At 41.2% G+C, this 15,478-nt stretch overlaps 1 protein-coding gene across 3 annotated transcripts in view; it reads left to right on the top strand.

Moving 5' to 3' along the window:
- Positions 1 to 1,947: 1,947 nt before the first annotated feature.
- Positions 1,948 to 15,478, top strand: part of NOVA1 (NOVA alternative splicing regulator 1) — a 76,534-nt gene continuing 63,003 nt past the window's right edge. The window contains exons 1-3 of one of the 3 annotated variants that reach the window (XM_069950308.1): positions 1,948 to 2,150; positions 4,004 to 4,104; positions 6,753 to 6,896. In XM_069950308.1, the coding sequence (XP_069806409.1) occupies positions 4,035 to 4,104; positions 6,753 to 6,896 (214 nt within the window). In that variant the 5' untranslated portion in view covers positions 1,948 to 2,150; positions 4,004 to 4,034. Of the gene's footprint in view, positions 2,151 to 2,291; positions 2,359 to 4,003; positions 4,105 to 4,442; positions 5,064 to 6,752; positions 6,897 to 15,478 lie in introns of those variants that run through there. The other 2 variants (XM_069950309.1, XM_069950307.1) reach the window with 2 other exon arrangements.

The following is a 15,478-nucleotide window of genomic DNA, read 5'->3' as shown; positions in this document are numbered from 1 at the left end:
AGGGACTCTGTACCCAGAATCTGACCCCCCCCCCCCCCCCAAACTGCTTGTACTGTCAGATAGCTGCTTTTAATCCAAGATCTGTCCTGGGGTCCGTTCGGCAGGTGATGCAGTTATTGTCCTAAAAAACTACTTTTAAACTGGCAGCCCTGTGCCCAACGGCCGTGGCCTAGGTTGTGTATACATAAGGTTGGCACCACCTCTCTCTCCGTCCTTCCTCACCACCCTCCTCATTATTAGGAATGCTCCAGGCAGATTCTCTCCTATTTATCAGCTGTGTGAATACTGAACATGGGCTGGATCGTTAAGACACCTGTGCAATGTTCAGACAGGAGAAAATGTTCTAGGGGCATTCCTAATGATGAAGAGGGTGGGGGGGGGCGGAGGGGTGGTGCAAAGGTAGGGCACAGATACTATAAGGCACGGCCGTTTGACTCAGGGCTGCAAGTTTAAAAGTTGTTTTTTAGGACAATCACCTGCCAAACGGACCCCAAGACAGATCTTGGATTAAAAGCAGCTATCCGACGGTACAAGCGGTTTGGGGGAGTCAGACTGTGGGTACAGAGTCGCTTTAAAAATAGCTTAGTCTAATAGGACCCTATAACTACCTCCCCACTTTATACTTCTTTATTAGTAGTATTTTCTAGTATCTTGTCCTACTTTATACCTCACTCCCCCCCCCCCCTCTGTAGTTCTTTCCCTATACAGTATAATACATACCCCCAGCCCCCACAGTAAGAACCCCCCATACTGTATACCTCCCCCTCGCCCCTCTGTAGTTGTTCCTCCATACTGTATACAACCCTCCTCCTTTGCAGGTAGTCCCATACTTTATTGAATCTGTGGGGGACATTTACTAAAGAGTTTAATGTGTGCGATTATTCTAATGTGGGATGGTGTTTATTTTGTTCCAATACATTGCGTGTGATTTAGGTCGCATTGTCATGTAAAAATCACCTGGTACTGACCAGACGTAGGCCTGCACCAGTTGTTGCGATTTATTAAAAAGGCTCAAATGATAAAATGGGTGCAAATCCCGGATTATGCAAATTTTTATGCAAAAATGGTTAAAAAATCCAATTATTCACCAAAAATTAGGTGCAAAGCCCTTGATAAATTTCCCCCTTTACGTCTCAAACGATAAATTTTTTATAAATACTTGGAAATATGTATTATTGAACGCAACGCATCAGTATAGATCTAGTTTTCTTTGTGATACAACCCCGTTAATTAACTGAACACAGCATCAAATCTGCACCATCAAATCTGATGCGGATCCTGTAGGTGTGAACGCACCCTTAACACGACTAAGGAACTTGCTGCCTTGGCAACTCAAGAACCCAGCATGGCCTATATCTACAGATGAGCGAACCGGGTTCGGGTTGAGCCGAACCCGATTGTTCGGTATTTGATTAGCTGGGGCTGCAGAACTTGGATAAAGCTCTAAGGTTGTCTGGAAAACATGGAGACAGCCAATGACTATATCCATGTTTTCCACATAGCCTTAGGGCTTTATCCAACTTCAGCAGCCACCGCTAATCAAATGCCGAAAGTTCGGGTTCGGATCGACTCGAGCATGCTCCAGGTTCGCTCATCTCTACCTATATCTTTTCGGGCTAGGGTATATATTTTGCATACGCTACACTATACAGCAGTATATAGGGAAGATTTATCAAACATGGTGGAAAGTGAAACTGGCTCAGTTGCCCCTAGCAACCAATCAGATTCCACCTTTCATTTTCCAAAGAGTCTGTGAGGAATGAAAAGTGAAATCTGATTGGTTGCTAGGGGCAACTGAGACAGTTTCACTTTACACCATGTTTGATAAATCTCCCCCAATGTTTCCATCCTGACATACACCCTCTATGATAAGTAATAGTTATCAGTAGTATAGCAAGGGTCACGTGATACGGCCCTTGTCTGCCGTGATCACTCAGTGTACACGTGCTTTGCTCAGAGCAACCAATCAGCTCGCAGCTTGCTAAGCTCACAGAGGATATAAAATGAAAGCTGAAGCGTGATTGGTTGCTATGGGCCTCTTCTCCCCTGAGAGAAATTACGTCACACCACAATGTAAATGCCTTCCGTTCACAATGATGGCGGGAGAATAGTAAAGAGGAGCCAGCACTGATGAAAAACGAGCAGTCAAGGTAGGAGATCCACCTGACGCCAGTGACACAGGAAGACTGACGGGGAGAGGGCTGCATTGTAATCAGCAGCTTGTCTCCTCCCAGTCATGGGGCCGGTCATGTGACCGTGACGTCAGCAAAGGTCCTTATGCCTTATGGGATCCAGCATGTTATGTATGATCTCCTGTGCTGCAGCAGCGCTCCCGCAGCCTCTGCCTCCCTGTACTGTGTGTGTATACATATATACTGTATGACTGCTCTATAGAGACAAGGCAGCACATAGGTTACTATATACATCTGGTCACGTGATGCTCTTATGCCATTGTATATTAGGGTGCAGCCTCATAGCCAAACATATTAGAAATCATACTATGTATATTATTTTATATCAATCTATATACCCTCATATACTATATATATGGTATGTGCCCTTATACTATATCTATATACTATATTCTGCTATAAACTATATATACAGTATGTGCCCATATACTATATATACAGTATGTACCCATATATTCTATATACTGTATGTGCCCATATACGGTATGTGCCCATATACTATATATACAATATGCACCCATATACTATATATACAGCATGTGCCCATATACAGTATGTGCCCATATACTATATATACAGTATGCACCCATATACTATATGTATATACGGTATACACACATATACCATATATACAATATGCACCCATATACTATATATACAGCACGTGCCCATATGCTATATCTATATATGGTATGTGCCCATATACTATATATACAATATGTGCCTATATACTATATCTATGTACAGTATGTGCCCATATACTATATATACAGTATGCACCTATATACTATATGTATATACAGTATGTGCCTATATACTATATGTATATACAGTATGTGCCCATATACTATATGTATATACAGTATGTGCCCATATACTATATGTATATACGGTATGTGCCCATATACTATATCTATATACGGTATGTGGCCTATATACTATATCTATATACAGTATGTGCCGATATACTATATCTATATACGGTATGTGGCCTATATACTATATCTATATACAGTATGTGCCGATATACTATATCTATATACGGTATGTGCATATATACTATATTTATATAGGGTATGTGCCCATATACTATATCTATATACGGTATGCCGTGGCAGTTGCACTTAAGCAGCTTACAGGTAATAGGTGCCACTTATCGTGGTGGGGTACAATACCGGATAGGAAAGATCATTCCTTTCCAGTCTACATCCAGCCATCAGTGGGTCAGCCACTGGCTATAGCATCAGCCTGCGACTACACTGCAATTTTGGCCACATCCAGAAATCACTGTGTGAACCGGGCAGTAATGGGGCCTAAAGTGACCACAACAGTCACAAAGAATCCATCCGAGATGATAGTCCTGATAGTCTCTCAGGTCGTGACCACTTATGGGTTGCAGCGCGACTCCATTCGCTTACCTTAACTGTGACGTAGTGCAAAAATGACATTCGAAAAGTAGTAATAATTGATGATCTTTATACAGCACCATCATATTCTGTAGCGCTGTACAGTTGGTTTTGCTGAAAGTACCCATAAATGCATTAATGATTATAGTAGAACTTTGTTATTCACAGTATTTACTGTATTTAATCCTAAAGTGGTGTGATATAAAAGGAGTATATATATATATATATATATATATATATATATATATATATATATATAAATCTGCCTTTGATCCCTTCATCTTCTGCTGTGTTATTCAGTTAAAAATAATACCTGCTTTCTAGTTGTGTATCGGTGTGTTTTCTGATATATCCTTGGTTAAACAGATTTAGATTAATAACATTTCCTTCTCATTTTTCCCCCAGAGCCATCTGGCATGTAACGTGTTAAATCACAATGTCATCTCGCCAAAGAATCCAAGCTGAAGAGTGCCTGGAGTCCATGCTAGCAGAGCTGACCTATATAGGTAGGTGTAGGTAGCAGAGAGCCTTTGTGTGGGATGCTGGGCTGGGGATGTGCTAGAGCATCCTTAATATACACAGACACTTCTGAGGGCAGCAGCCAGGAGAGGACAGAGCGCTGTATCACCGAGAGCAGCGGCGGCAGCAGCAGCCACCAGAGAGCCAGTGCGAGCAGCAGGCAGGGGGATTATTAGGAAACAAAAGAGAGAGGAGGAGGAGGAGAGAAAGCAAGGAAACAAGTCAGAGGCTGCGATCAGCACCACTCTTCTCTCACACACATACACATCTCGCTCTCGCTCCTTTCTTTCCTCCTCAGCCCTTCTTCATCCCCTTTTCCTCCACACACCCCTTCCCTCCCCATCACTCTGCACCCTCCCCTCTTCTCTGTGTTTCTCAGTCCCAGCCATCTTGCTTTATTTTCTGCTTGCTACCTCTCTGCTTCCCTCCCTCCTTTATCTTTCTCTCATTCCCCAATCCTTCTCTATCACCCCCTTCTCCTTTTCCCTGCACACTTTCCTTGCCACCCCCACCGTTCTGCACTCCTCCCCCTCTTTTCTCTCTCTTTCTCTCCCTCTCTCTCTCTCTCCATCCCTTTCCTCCCCCTCCTGGCTTCTCTTTTATTTATTTATTTTGTGTTGCTCTTCTCCGTCTCTGTTTCCCCTCTCCCTTGTATTGCTGTGTCTGTATTTTTTGGAGGTGCACCAGGGGGCTCCCCCTTTGCAGTGCTTGCAGTGCAGGTAGTGGGGTCCCCCATTATTCCCCTCCTTCCCCAGGCTGTGGTCCCCCCTTGTGTCCCCCTCTGCTCTCTGCTTGCTGCAGCCCACAAACATGATGGCGGCAGCTCCCATCCAGCAAAACGGGACCCACAGCGGGGTCCCCATAGATCTAGACCCCCCAGACTCAAGGAAAAGACCCTTGGAAGCCCCACCGGAGGCTGGAAGCACGAAGAGGACCAACACTGGAGGTGAGTGCACCGGCTGCTGCTCTGCAAGGGGATGGACTATAGTTATTGAGACAGCTTCTCGCTTTCCCTGGCCTTGAATGTACCCCCAATATATCCATCACATTGTGGGTCTACGGTACATATCGGGGCTCCTCACCCCAACGTTTACATTGTAATCTGCGGCTAAAATGGCGTCTTCTTCTGTTATTATTGTTTTTTTTTGTGTCTCACATCTACAACCCATTCTATGTGCTTATTTCAATAGACTTTGCATTCAGACACTGCAGGCATACGCCCCTTATGGTTTTGGGGGTTCACAGAAAGATTAGCAGCGCTCTGGTTTCTCGAAATGTGTGTCAGGGTGGCCGTATAGGAAGCTGGTTTATGGGTTTAAGCGGGAATCACCCCGCCGCTGATGGAGGGGTACGAAGACTGCAATCTCTCACACTACTCCAGGAACTAAGAGGTTAATTCTCAGTGCTGGAAGATGCATGGAGGAGGCAGGGACCAGACCAGTCAGCTGCACATCAGTGGCTGCACCTCTCGGTCCCCTCTCATTGTTTCTGGGCATCCTTTTATTTAGCAAGTCAAACCTTCCCATTCTGAAGTGCCTGGATTTTTTGGAATAATACTGTGTGCCTTTTTTTTTATCCCCCCAATCATTAATTGTGAGCTTGGGGGAGGGGGGGAGAGAGAGAGAGAGGCTCAGCTCACAGGAGCTGGGGGGTGCTTCTTCTGCATCCTGGTGATGTGTCCCAGCATCTTCACGTTCATTTCTATTGGAGGCATAACAATGCAACGATGCAGAGGTGAATGCATTTGCTGAGGAATTGCAAGGAAGATCAGTGGGTTTTTTTTTCTTGGCTTGGATGTATGCTCCCAGCACAGGAATCACACATGGACCTGCACTTTTATCATAAACTGTACAGGGATATATATTTACTGGAACATGTTGAGGTTATGCAAAGTCAGTGACTTGTTATATATTAAAAAAATTTAAACATACCACATTTCCTGTCATTTCATTCATTCTCGTCTTCCACCTTTTTGCCTTTTTTTTTATTTTCTCATTTTTTTTATTTTTAATTTTTATTTTTTAATTTTGATTATTTTTTTTTTCAGTTTTTTTTCCATTCTGCATTGGGTTACATGTGATTGTATCCGATGACCTGTGCGGCACCCATGATATCTGTGATTTAAGCTGTAGATCGCTTTGAAATAAGGGGGGGGGGAAATCTGCTTAAAGTGCTTTAATTAATAAGCTTATAGGAGGATCATGAGAGATTGAAAGAAGCTAAAGAAATACATTGGGATTAGCGTGGAAGTCATTCCACATTACACTAAGGTTTTTTTTTTTTTCTTGGCAACCTCTTAATGCTTACAAATTAAACATGCTGTTCGGAGGTGAGACTTTGGAATAGGTTCGTTGAGAGTACACATTTCTGGAGAGATTTTTCGATGCTTCTTCTGCACACGTATGTTCATGTCCCATTGCTTCCTTTTATTATTTGCACCCTCTCATCCTTTGCCTTGTATTTTCTCGCCATCACAGGTTGAACTGTAGCTTAGTCTTGTTTAAACTGGGATTACAGATTGATGTATTTGCCTATGTGTATTTTTTGCCATTGACTTTGCTTGCTTTTCTCATTGACACATAGACTAACTTGATTTTTATTATTCCCCCCCCTCTCTCTTTTATGTCCTTTGCAGAAGACGGCCAGTTTTTCCTAAAGGTCCTCATTCCTAGTTACGCAGCCGGATCTATCATAGGAAAGGGTGGGCAGACCATCGTCCAGCTACAGAAAGAGACGGGAGCCACAATCAAGCTGTCCAAATCCAAAGATTTTTATCCAGGTAAGGACCCGGGTCTGACGAGGAGCGGATTGTCATTGATTGACAGGCAGTTGATATTGCGTCTCTCATCCTTGCTTTGTTGGCTAGCTGAACGGTGGCTGTCCTAGCCAGTCATTATTTTGTTCATTGCACTTGTGTTACTCTTAGAGGTATGCTGCAGTACCTATTTTGTTTGAAGATGCAGCAGAGCTGAATTTGCATCGTGAGGGTTGAATTTTTTTATTTTCCCCGTCCTATACGAACGTATAGTAACGCTTCTGAGCCGATTCTAACAAACTCTGCTCTGCTACATCGGATTTTCGATAAAAAGGCAGGATTCAGATTGTAGCCGTGCTGATTTTTTTTACGGTTTATCCTATGTAATGTATTAGTAGAGAATATGGTAGGCGGCAAAATTTCTGTTTACAAAATTGAACAGGTAAGAATTTGTATTACGATACAGGGGTAACCTGTTAGGAAACCTGTTATACATTCTGCAGTTGGCAATGGTGTCTCCCTGTCGTGTTAAAGGTCACTCAGATAATTATATCATTTAATGGGAAATAAATCGTAATAAGGCACTAGGCCGAACCTCACTGTGCACATCTACGGTATGTCCTCGCAAAATGCATTCTAATGACACCAGATCTCACTCATCACGAGACGCCATTTATCAGATAGGCAGAATTGGGTTTGGAAACGACTTCCAGTACTAAGTGTCATGCAAATGACAAAGTTCAGCAGACGTCTGTTTTGACCAAATTTCGCTGCCAGTGTTTGCAAATAGAAATCAGATAAAGAGATGCAAATGTTTGGCGTTCATCTTCTACCAGACAAAACATTGTTTTAAGGAGGCCACCCTCCGTCAGCGCACAGGATCTCATTCAATGACTTTGCTGCTCATTTCCCTATGCCTCATTGTTAGGCAGATTTTTTATTTTTTTTCAAAGCATTTGAGATTTTCCTATTATTAATATTTGACAGTATTTTCAGTCTGAACGTCTGACTTCTTTATTGTCACGTGTGACATTTTGATTGGCTTTCACCCCCTTCCCTATTTTTTTACAGATGAAGCTTTGACTTGCTTTGCAGATAATGGAGTAGTTCATTTAGAAGGGAATTTTTAAGTCAGTTTATACAATGTCAGGTGTAAGGTGTGAACCCATGGGATGGACAGTGGTCCGTAACGCGCATTGACGGATACATAGAGATGTATCAATGGGTCTGTGTGTGTGTATCTGAATTTCAATAGCAGAATGGAAATCCACAGCATAGGCAGATAAAAAAAAATAACATGGGGGGGGGGGTGGTATCGCCGAAATTTAATAAGGTAATATATCTGGCAGACAAGCGCTCAGCCAAATTGAATTTGCTGTTTAACAGCTGAAAATGAAATAGCATTTCTTGCATTATACATGAGGTTGTATTAAATGCACTCCAATATTATAGGAAATCAGTGTTTAGAAAACATAGTCCAAATTACTCAATAAAAGCTATTGGCGGCAGGGAACTATGCAGTGGATGGAATGGGTGAGGATCTGGTCTTGTTCTGACAGCTTAGCAGATATAGCTGTATTAGGGGTTTCGCTACATAGCATATAGATTGTCGGCACATTTACATTGTACGGTGCCATTCCTTTATACGTGTCTGTTCTACATCGTCATTGCCTATTACATACAGATGCAGCAGAGAGCTTGTCATTGGGCACATTTGAATTGTTTCCATAGGACTGCAGGTATTATTTATGCACGACAGATTCAGCTCTGCTACATCTCTCTGTAGGACACACTACTAAATGGCACATCATAATTTGGGGGATTATCCCGCGCCGCCTTAGTATTATTTTTAAGCATGAATGTGGTGATGATACTTGACTGTTTAGATCTGATGCAACATTGTAACATTTATGAAAGACATTTGGGCCTAAAATAAGACTAATCATGACCATTCTTTTGTCCATCTTATACACCATGGTCGTATCTGCTGAACCTGTTGACGGATAAGCAGCAACTATTGATACTTTTACCTCTTATTTTAGTTACTCGGTAACAAAACATATTCAGTATAATATATATTCAGTCTAGGTGTTGGGAAGACTGGTGATGTCTGGAAGACTCTCTGTATACTATCTACATACCCAGTCAAGGGGTTGGTAGAACTGATGATATCTGGAAGACTATATACACCCTCTTTCTCTCTTATTATATATACATGTATACAGTCTAGAGGGCGATAGAGCAGATGATATCTGGAAGACTATATATTCTCTGAATCTTGGTGGTGTTAGAAGTATTGATGTCTGGAAGACTCTATATTCTCTATTTATGCAGAATTGGAGGGGGGGTGATAGACCTGATGTCTGGAAGACTCTATATTCTCTATTTATGCAGAATTGGAGGGGGGGTGATAGATCTGATGTCTGGAAGACTCTATATTCTCTATGCAGAATTGGAGGGGGGGGGGGGGGTGATAGATCTGATGATGTCTGGAAGACTCTATATTTTCTATATATCCAGACTAGGGAATGATAGACCTAATCATGTCTGGAAGACTCTGTGTATACTCTATATATGCAGTATATGGGGTTATAGACCTGATCATGTCTTGAAGACTCTGTATATACTCTATATAAACAGTATATAGGGTTATAGACCCAATCATGTCAGGAAGACTATATATATCCAGTATATGGGGTTATAGACCCAATCATGTCTGAAAGACTCTCTTTATTCTCTATATATCGAGTATATAGCGTTATAGACCTAATCACGTCTGGAAGACATATTCTTTATATGTTCTCTTTATAGGGAGTTGAGATACTCAATAATGTCTGGAAGACTCTCTATATTCTCTATATATACAAACTAGGGGTTGAAAGAGCTGATCATGTCTTGAAAGCTCTCTATATTTTCTATATATATCCAGACTAGGGGGGCGACCAAACTTATCACGTTTGCAAGACTATATATTCTCTATATATGTAATATGGGAGGGGTGATGGATCTAAAGATGTCTGAAAGGCTGTATACTCTGTATATCCAGTATATGGGGGGAGGGGGGTATACCTGACGATATCTGGAAGACTGTACGTTCTCTATATATGCAGAATGGGGATGGGGGGGGTCTGATAGCAATGATCATGCCTGCAAGAATATATATACTCTATATACACGGAATATGGGGGGATAGACCTGATGATGTCTGGAAGACTACATTCTCTATATATCCAGAATGGGGGGGGGGGGGGTTGCTGATAGAAATGCTCATGCCTGCAAGATTCTATATATCCAGTACAGTATATGGGTGATAGACCTGAGGATGTCTGGAAGAACTATATGGCTATGTTCACACTTAGAACGACCAAATGACTGACAGAAATATTTTTTCAACTAAAACGAGGAGTGGGTTGAAAATACAGAAGCTGTGCAAATCTTTGCATTATAATTTTGCCCCATCGGTCCCACTCCTGATTTTGGTTAAAAAATACTGACCAATAGACTAACAGAAATACTGTATGTGAACGTAGCCTATATTCTCTATATATCCAGGATGGATACCTGCAATGGTATTGTAGATATATATATATATATATATATATCTATATATCTACAGGTATATATCTCTATATATCCAATCTAGGGGGTATTAGATCTGATGATGTCTGGAAGGCTAAGATATATATATATATATTCATATCCAGTCTAGCGGGTGATGTCTAGAAGACTCGATATTCTCTATATATCCGGCATAGACCTGATAATATCTGTAGGGCTATATACTCTATATACAGTATATCCAGTCTAGGAGGCGACAGACCTGATTTCAGACTAGGCTGTGATAGAAAGGATCATGCCCTGGAATAATATATATTCTCTATATAACCAGTATAGGGGGTGATAGACCTGATGATGTGTGGTAGACTCTTGCACTAGCTCTTTGGTGGGAAGCTGGGAGTCTAGCTCACTGATGTTTCCGCAGGAATGACGTAATATACTTTGCATGCTACAAATCCTTTATCCCCCCCCCCCCCCTCCCCAATCTCTTCTGCCCAGTCTTTAACAGAGAAAACCATTAGAAACCAAAAACACCAAAGAAAATAGAAATCCTGAAAAAAATATAAAAAAACACAATGTTGTCATCCAGATTATCCCGTATTTAGCTAATGAATGTTTTATTTTTTTCTGGATGCCTCGCAGCATATTATTACTTAGACAGTCGGGAATGAAATTAAGTCACTTTATGAATCTTTGCTCTGTGACAGCTGTTGGGGGGTTTCCACTTAACCCTCTTGTCATTGGGCACTTTTATTGACACCTTTTTTTTTTCCTTATTAATTTTTTTCTGGGGTATATTGCAGGGATTGATTTAATAAAATAAAATTGATTTAATAAAAAAAAATATATATATATGTATAGAACATTTAGGAATAACCAAACACTAAAGAGCAAAATAAATGCTACAAGTAGCATTAATCACATTTATATCCTGTTTTCTCCAAAAAGACCACCTTTTTGAAACCCCCCTTATGCAGACCGGATATTATAGGAGGGTCACACATCACACCATACATTATGCATAGTAAATATTTTTTCAGATTTTTAGTGCAGTTTTATTATAGAGATAATTGTATTTATGTACTGCAAGTTTATATTGGGATTATATATAAGGGTGATCTATGAGCTACCTATGTTTAGTGATTCCTCACTATAATATAACCATATATTTTCCTGTTCGTAACGCCAGACGCAGTGTAATGCCAGCATTGGCCTGAATGTTAAGGTGGTGCTATGGTAGTTGGCATTATGGTCGAAAAGCTTTGCATATTCCATAATGAATAATAGGCACTAATAATAATATTGATTGTACTAAACATAAAAAATAAATCAATCTATTTTCTTCTTTAGATGCCTAATAAAGTACATAGTCATAGATAAGGTTACCATCGTTCTGTTTCTTTGAAAGTACTCGAGAGAAATGTATAAATAAAACAATAAAATTTTGTCATCTGGACTTGCATGTACGTTTTTCCTTTGTAGTGAAAAAGTGATTATTTATTTATTTTGTTTACACATCACAAGTCATTGATTTTATTGCAGGATTCTGCGTGTCGATCCTAGTTGGTCATTGCTCACCATGGAGTGCGTACTTTTTGTTACCGCCACCCTTAAGAAATCCATACAGAGCCTCACATAGAGCCACGTGTTGTCAGGCTCAAGTCTGTAGTGACGCACAGGTGATTCCAGCAGCGGCCATTTTGGAGAGGTGCTGAAATACACCATAGGCTACGACAAGCAGCGCACCATAAGCCCTGGGAGAATTAGATTCACCTCCAAGACTCGTGTTTCCCGCCATTTTATTTCAGAGTAGTTGACACTGTGCACTCCTTTCTAGGCCACAAAGGTATGCAGACACAATTGACTTGCTGCTATCTACTTGCAAGCCGATATGCTGAGATATAAGAAAGGGTTCGGTGAAGCGTGTCACACAATTACTTTGCTCCCGATCTGTTTTACACGGTGGCGTTTATTAACACAGATAAGGACAGCCGTGCAGAGACTCTTCTCTCTCGCTATCCAGTTTCAGTCTTCCTAGAACCTATCTTTTCCAGTTTATGTTTTACCTGAAACTTGGCGGCGTATAGAGCTGGCAGGCGTCACCGCAAAACACTGGTTCATCCCTGGTGAGAACCACATGCAAGTTCTCCTTCTTTCCCGCTGCCAGCTCTGTAATACAATCACGGGCGTCCTTACCCCCAGTGTGGGAGATGGAGAGAAAGTGTGTTTGTTTCAGGCCCAGCTATTTATTTGTGTCCTGATCTGACTATGTGCGCGTCTCTGGGCCCTGGCCAGCAGAATACAGAGAATGAGAAGCAACTTGTCATACAGTGATCAGGACTTGCTGTTAGCTCTGGCTCTCATTCAGGACCCTGTTAGGCAATGGGACCTTTCAAGTATTTTGTTTATATCAAAGGATTTAACTTTATCTAAATGGGTCATAACCCCATGAAAATCATTATGTTCTGCTTTTCAGGTTCTACAGACCTGCCCGTCTTACACGTTTTATTTTTAAGATTTTACTATATATCTATAAGTGAATACTATTATTATATACCAGTATAATTTTTTTTTTTTTTTTGCTGTAGACTTTTATAGTTGTTTTTTTTTTCTTCTTCCTTCTTCACAGGGTGTGAGTGCAAGTTTTATATGGAGTGTAAATGTATCCTCTGGGTCAACATGAGAAGAGCTAGAGGAAGCGTTACTCTAAAATCTAGTACTAATGCTATAACTGGGATGGACTCGCTGACAGCGCAAAATCTACACGTAAACGGTAGAGGTGATCAGGCAGCGAAGAAGCAAAGACTAGTTGCTAGGTGTGAATTTGATAGCACGACACTTGTAATGGATTGTATATGAAGTGTATATGTATAATGATTGTGAGTAGACTCTGGTGGACAGAATTAGGATAAAAGATATTGGGCGTAATATCTATCTATTTATCTATCTATCTATCTTCAGTATACGTGAGTGTATTGAAGTTTTGCACATGCTGTATACTGTATAACATATAACCCTTCAACATGCCATCTTGTACTAAACTCGGGATTAGAAAAAATGTAATTCACGTAGAAAAAAAAAACTTAATAAATATAGTAAGGATATTGTTAGATTTCCTAAAAGTAAATGTAAATTATAAAGCGGCAAGTTAAGAGCCAGAATTCATTAACTTTCGTCTGCGGCAGTTCCAAAAACCTAAAAATAACCAATAGATTGGCGAATAATCTTCCAACTGCATTAATATTAGAGCCAGGTGGTGAAGACACTACTGATATCCCAGCATGGTTGGTGCCCTTCTTTGTCATATATCTTTGATCATTTGTTATTTTATAGCTTTGTATGGTATCGTGTATTAGAATGTCGCAGAATGACAGACGATGTAAGGGATTAGTTAGACGTCTCCATGTTCAGGAATGTTGTATGAGGGAGGAATATGGCAGCATGGAAATCTTCCCGGCAGGATTTACATAGGATTGGGAGCCGTCACTCATCGGGATTCCATATCCCAGGCTTTCATTGACAGGTTTGATCCAGTGCACATCTATAAGAAACTCAGCACTCGCGTCTTGGTGTCATGGCGGAGTGGCGTCCATGTTTAACCCCTTTTGCAGTGTTAAGAGAACAGGTCCGCTACATGTAGCTAGAAAACTAATGCAGGTAATTGGGACCCGGAGATGGAACATAACCTCCCCGGTGTCTGGTTACCCTGCAGCTGCTGTTGGGCTTAATCACCCTGACCTGTGGGGCAGGAGAAGACGCTCCATGCAACAGGAAAGTGGGCAGGAACCTCCCGCCAACGCCTTCGACACCTCTCGTCAAGCCCAAAATCTAATGTACCAGAATAGTACGAAACAAGTTGCCATCTCTGGTTTCTAATCCAGCAGGAACTGATTTTTTTTTTCCATTGGTGGTTTCCATTCGCATTCCCTTAGTCATGGTGCATGCATACGTAATGACTGGAAGGTTCCCTCGATTACGAAACCAGCACTGCTACATCTGCATTCCCATAGTGAACATAGGCGCATTTCATTTTTGATAGCTTTTTTATATTCAATAACCCATTAACTATATTTTATTAGAAGAATTCAGATTAAATTAGCGCCGTATCAACCAAAGGATTCGCTCTGAACTCTGAATTTTTTTTCACACAAAGACCGGACAGTGTCACTTTTGTCCTTTTCTGTCTATTAGTTTGCCGAAGCGCCTATTCCATTAAACCGCCATTGCACATATTTCAAAGCTATAGGAGGCTAATGTCAAATGCTGTCCTCCCACTTGAACAGAAATGGATAACTTCATTTGCTTCACTGTACATTTTGTCCATTCTTTTTTTTTTTTTTTTCCTGAACTTAATTCAAATGATGTTTAAAAATTGCCGAGGAAGCATTTTGCAGGCCATTACGCTTGGCACAATGAATGAGTCATACGGCGTTATTAAAGGGCTGGCAACAAATCGCTCCGTGTAACAAATCTTCTGCAGACACATTGAGTTTGCACGTATCTACCATCTATATTCGTATATACCCTTGGAGCAGGAGAGTCAGATTGAGTGTCTCATTTAGACATTTGGAGTCCGGCCAAATTTCAGGGCACTTCTACAGCTCCCCCCCCCACCCCTGCTCTGGAAGTGAGGATATTCCTGTAATTTCACAGCCCCGGGTCACCCGCAGGGACAGTTACCTCCTGACCATGCGTCCAGTCACCTGCCAACGAGGAGAGACATTCTGTAGACATTCCCTTCATGTCTGCGCCTCATTGTTGCAATGACGCCAAGCAAACTGTTCATGCAAAGGATAGACACCCATGCTAAAGAGATAGCAAGCATTGCACATGCTTAAGACTAACAAGGGCTTCCAAGTCTTTATTGCTCCATTGTTTTTCCTTGGAACAATGGTGGGAATTCTTACTCATCATCTCCAAAATACCAAAATTTTTACTTCGTTTAAAGCGGCATCTTTGTGTGTCACGCTATCCTACTTCTATTGTATTGTATATTGACGGTTTCCAAATTTATTCATTGTCCTTGTAGACCCATTGAGTCAAGGACG

The sequence above is a fragment of the Dendropsophus ebraccatus genome, chromosome 13 (assembly GCF_027789765.1).
Source record: "Dendropsophus ebraccatus isolate aDenEbr1 chromosome 13, aDenEbr1.pat, whole genome shotgun sequence".
NCBI lineage: Eukaryota > Metazoa > Chordata > Amphibia > Anura > Hylidae > Dendropsophus > Dendropsophus ebraccatus.
The sequence above is the reverse complement of the archived record's forward strand: the minus strand, read 5'-3'. Positions and strand labels throughout refer to the sequence as shown.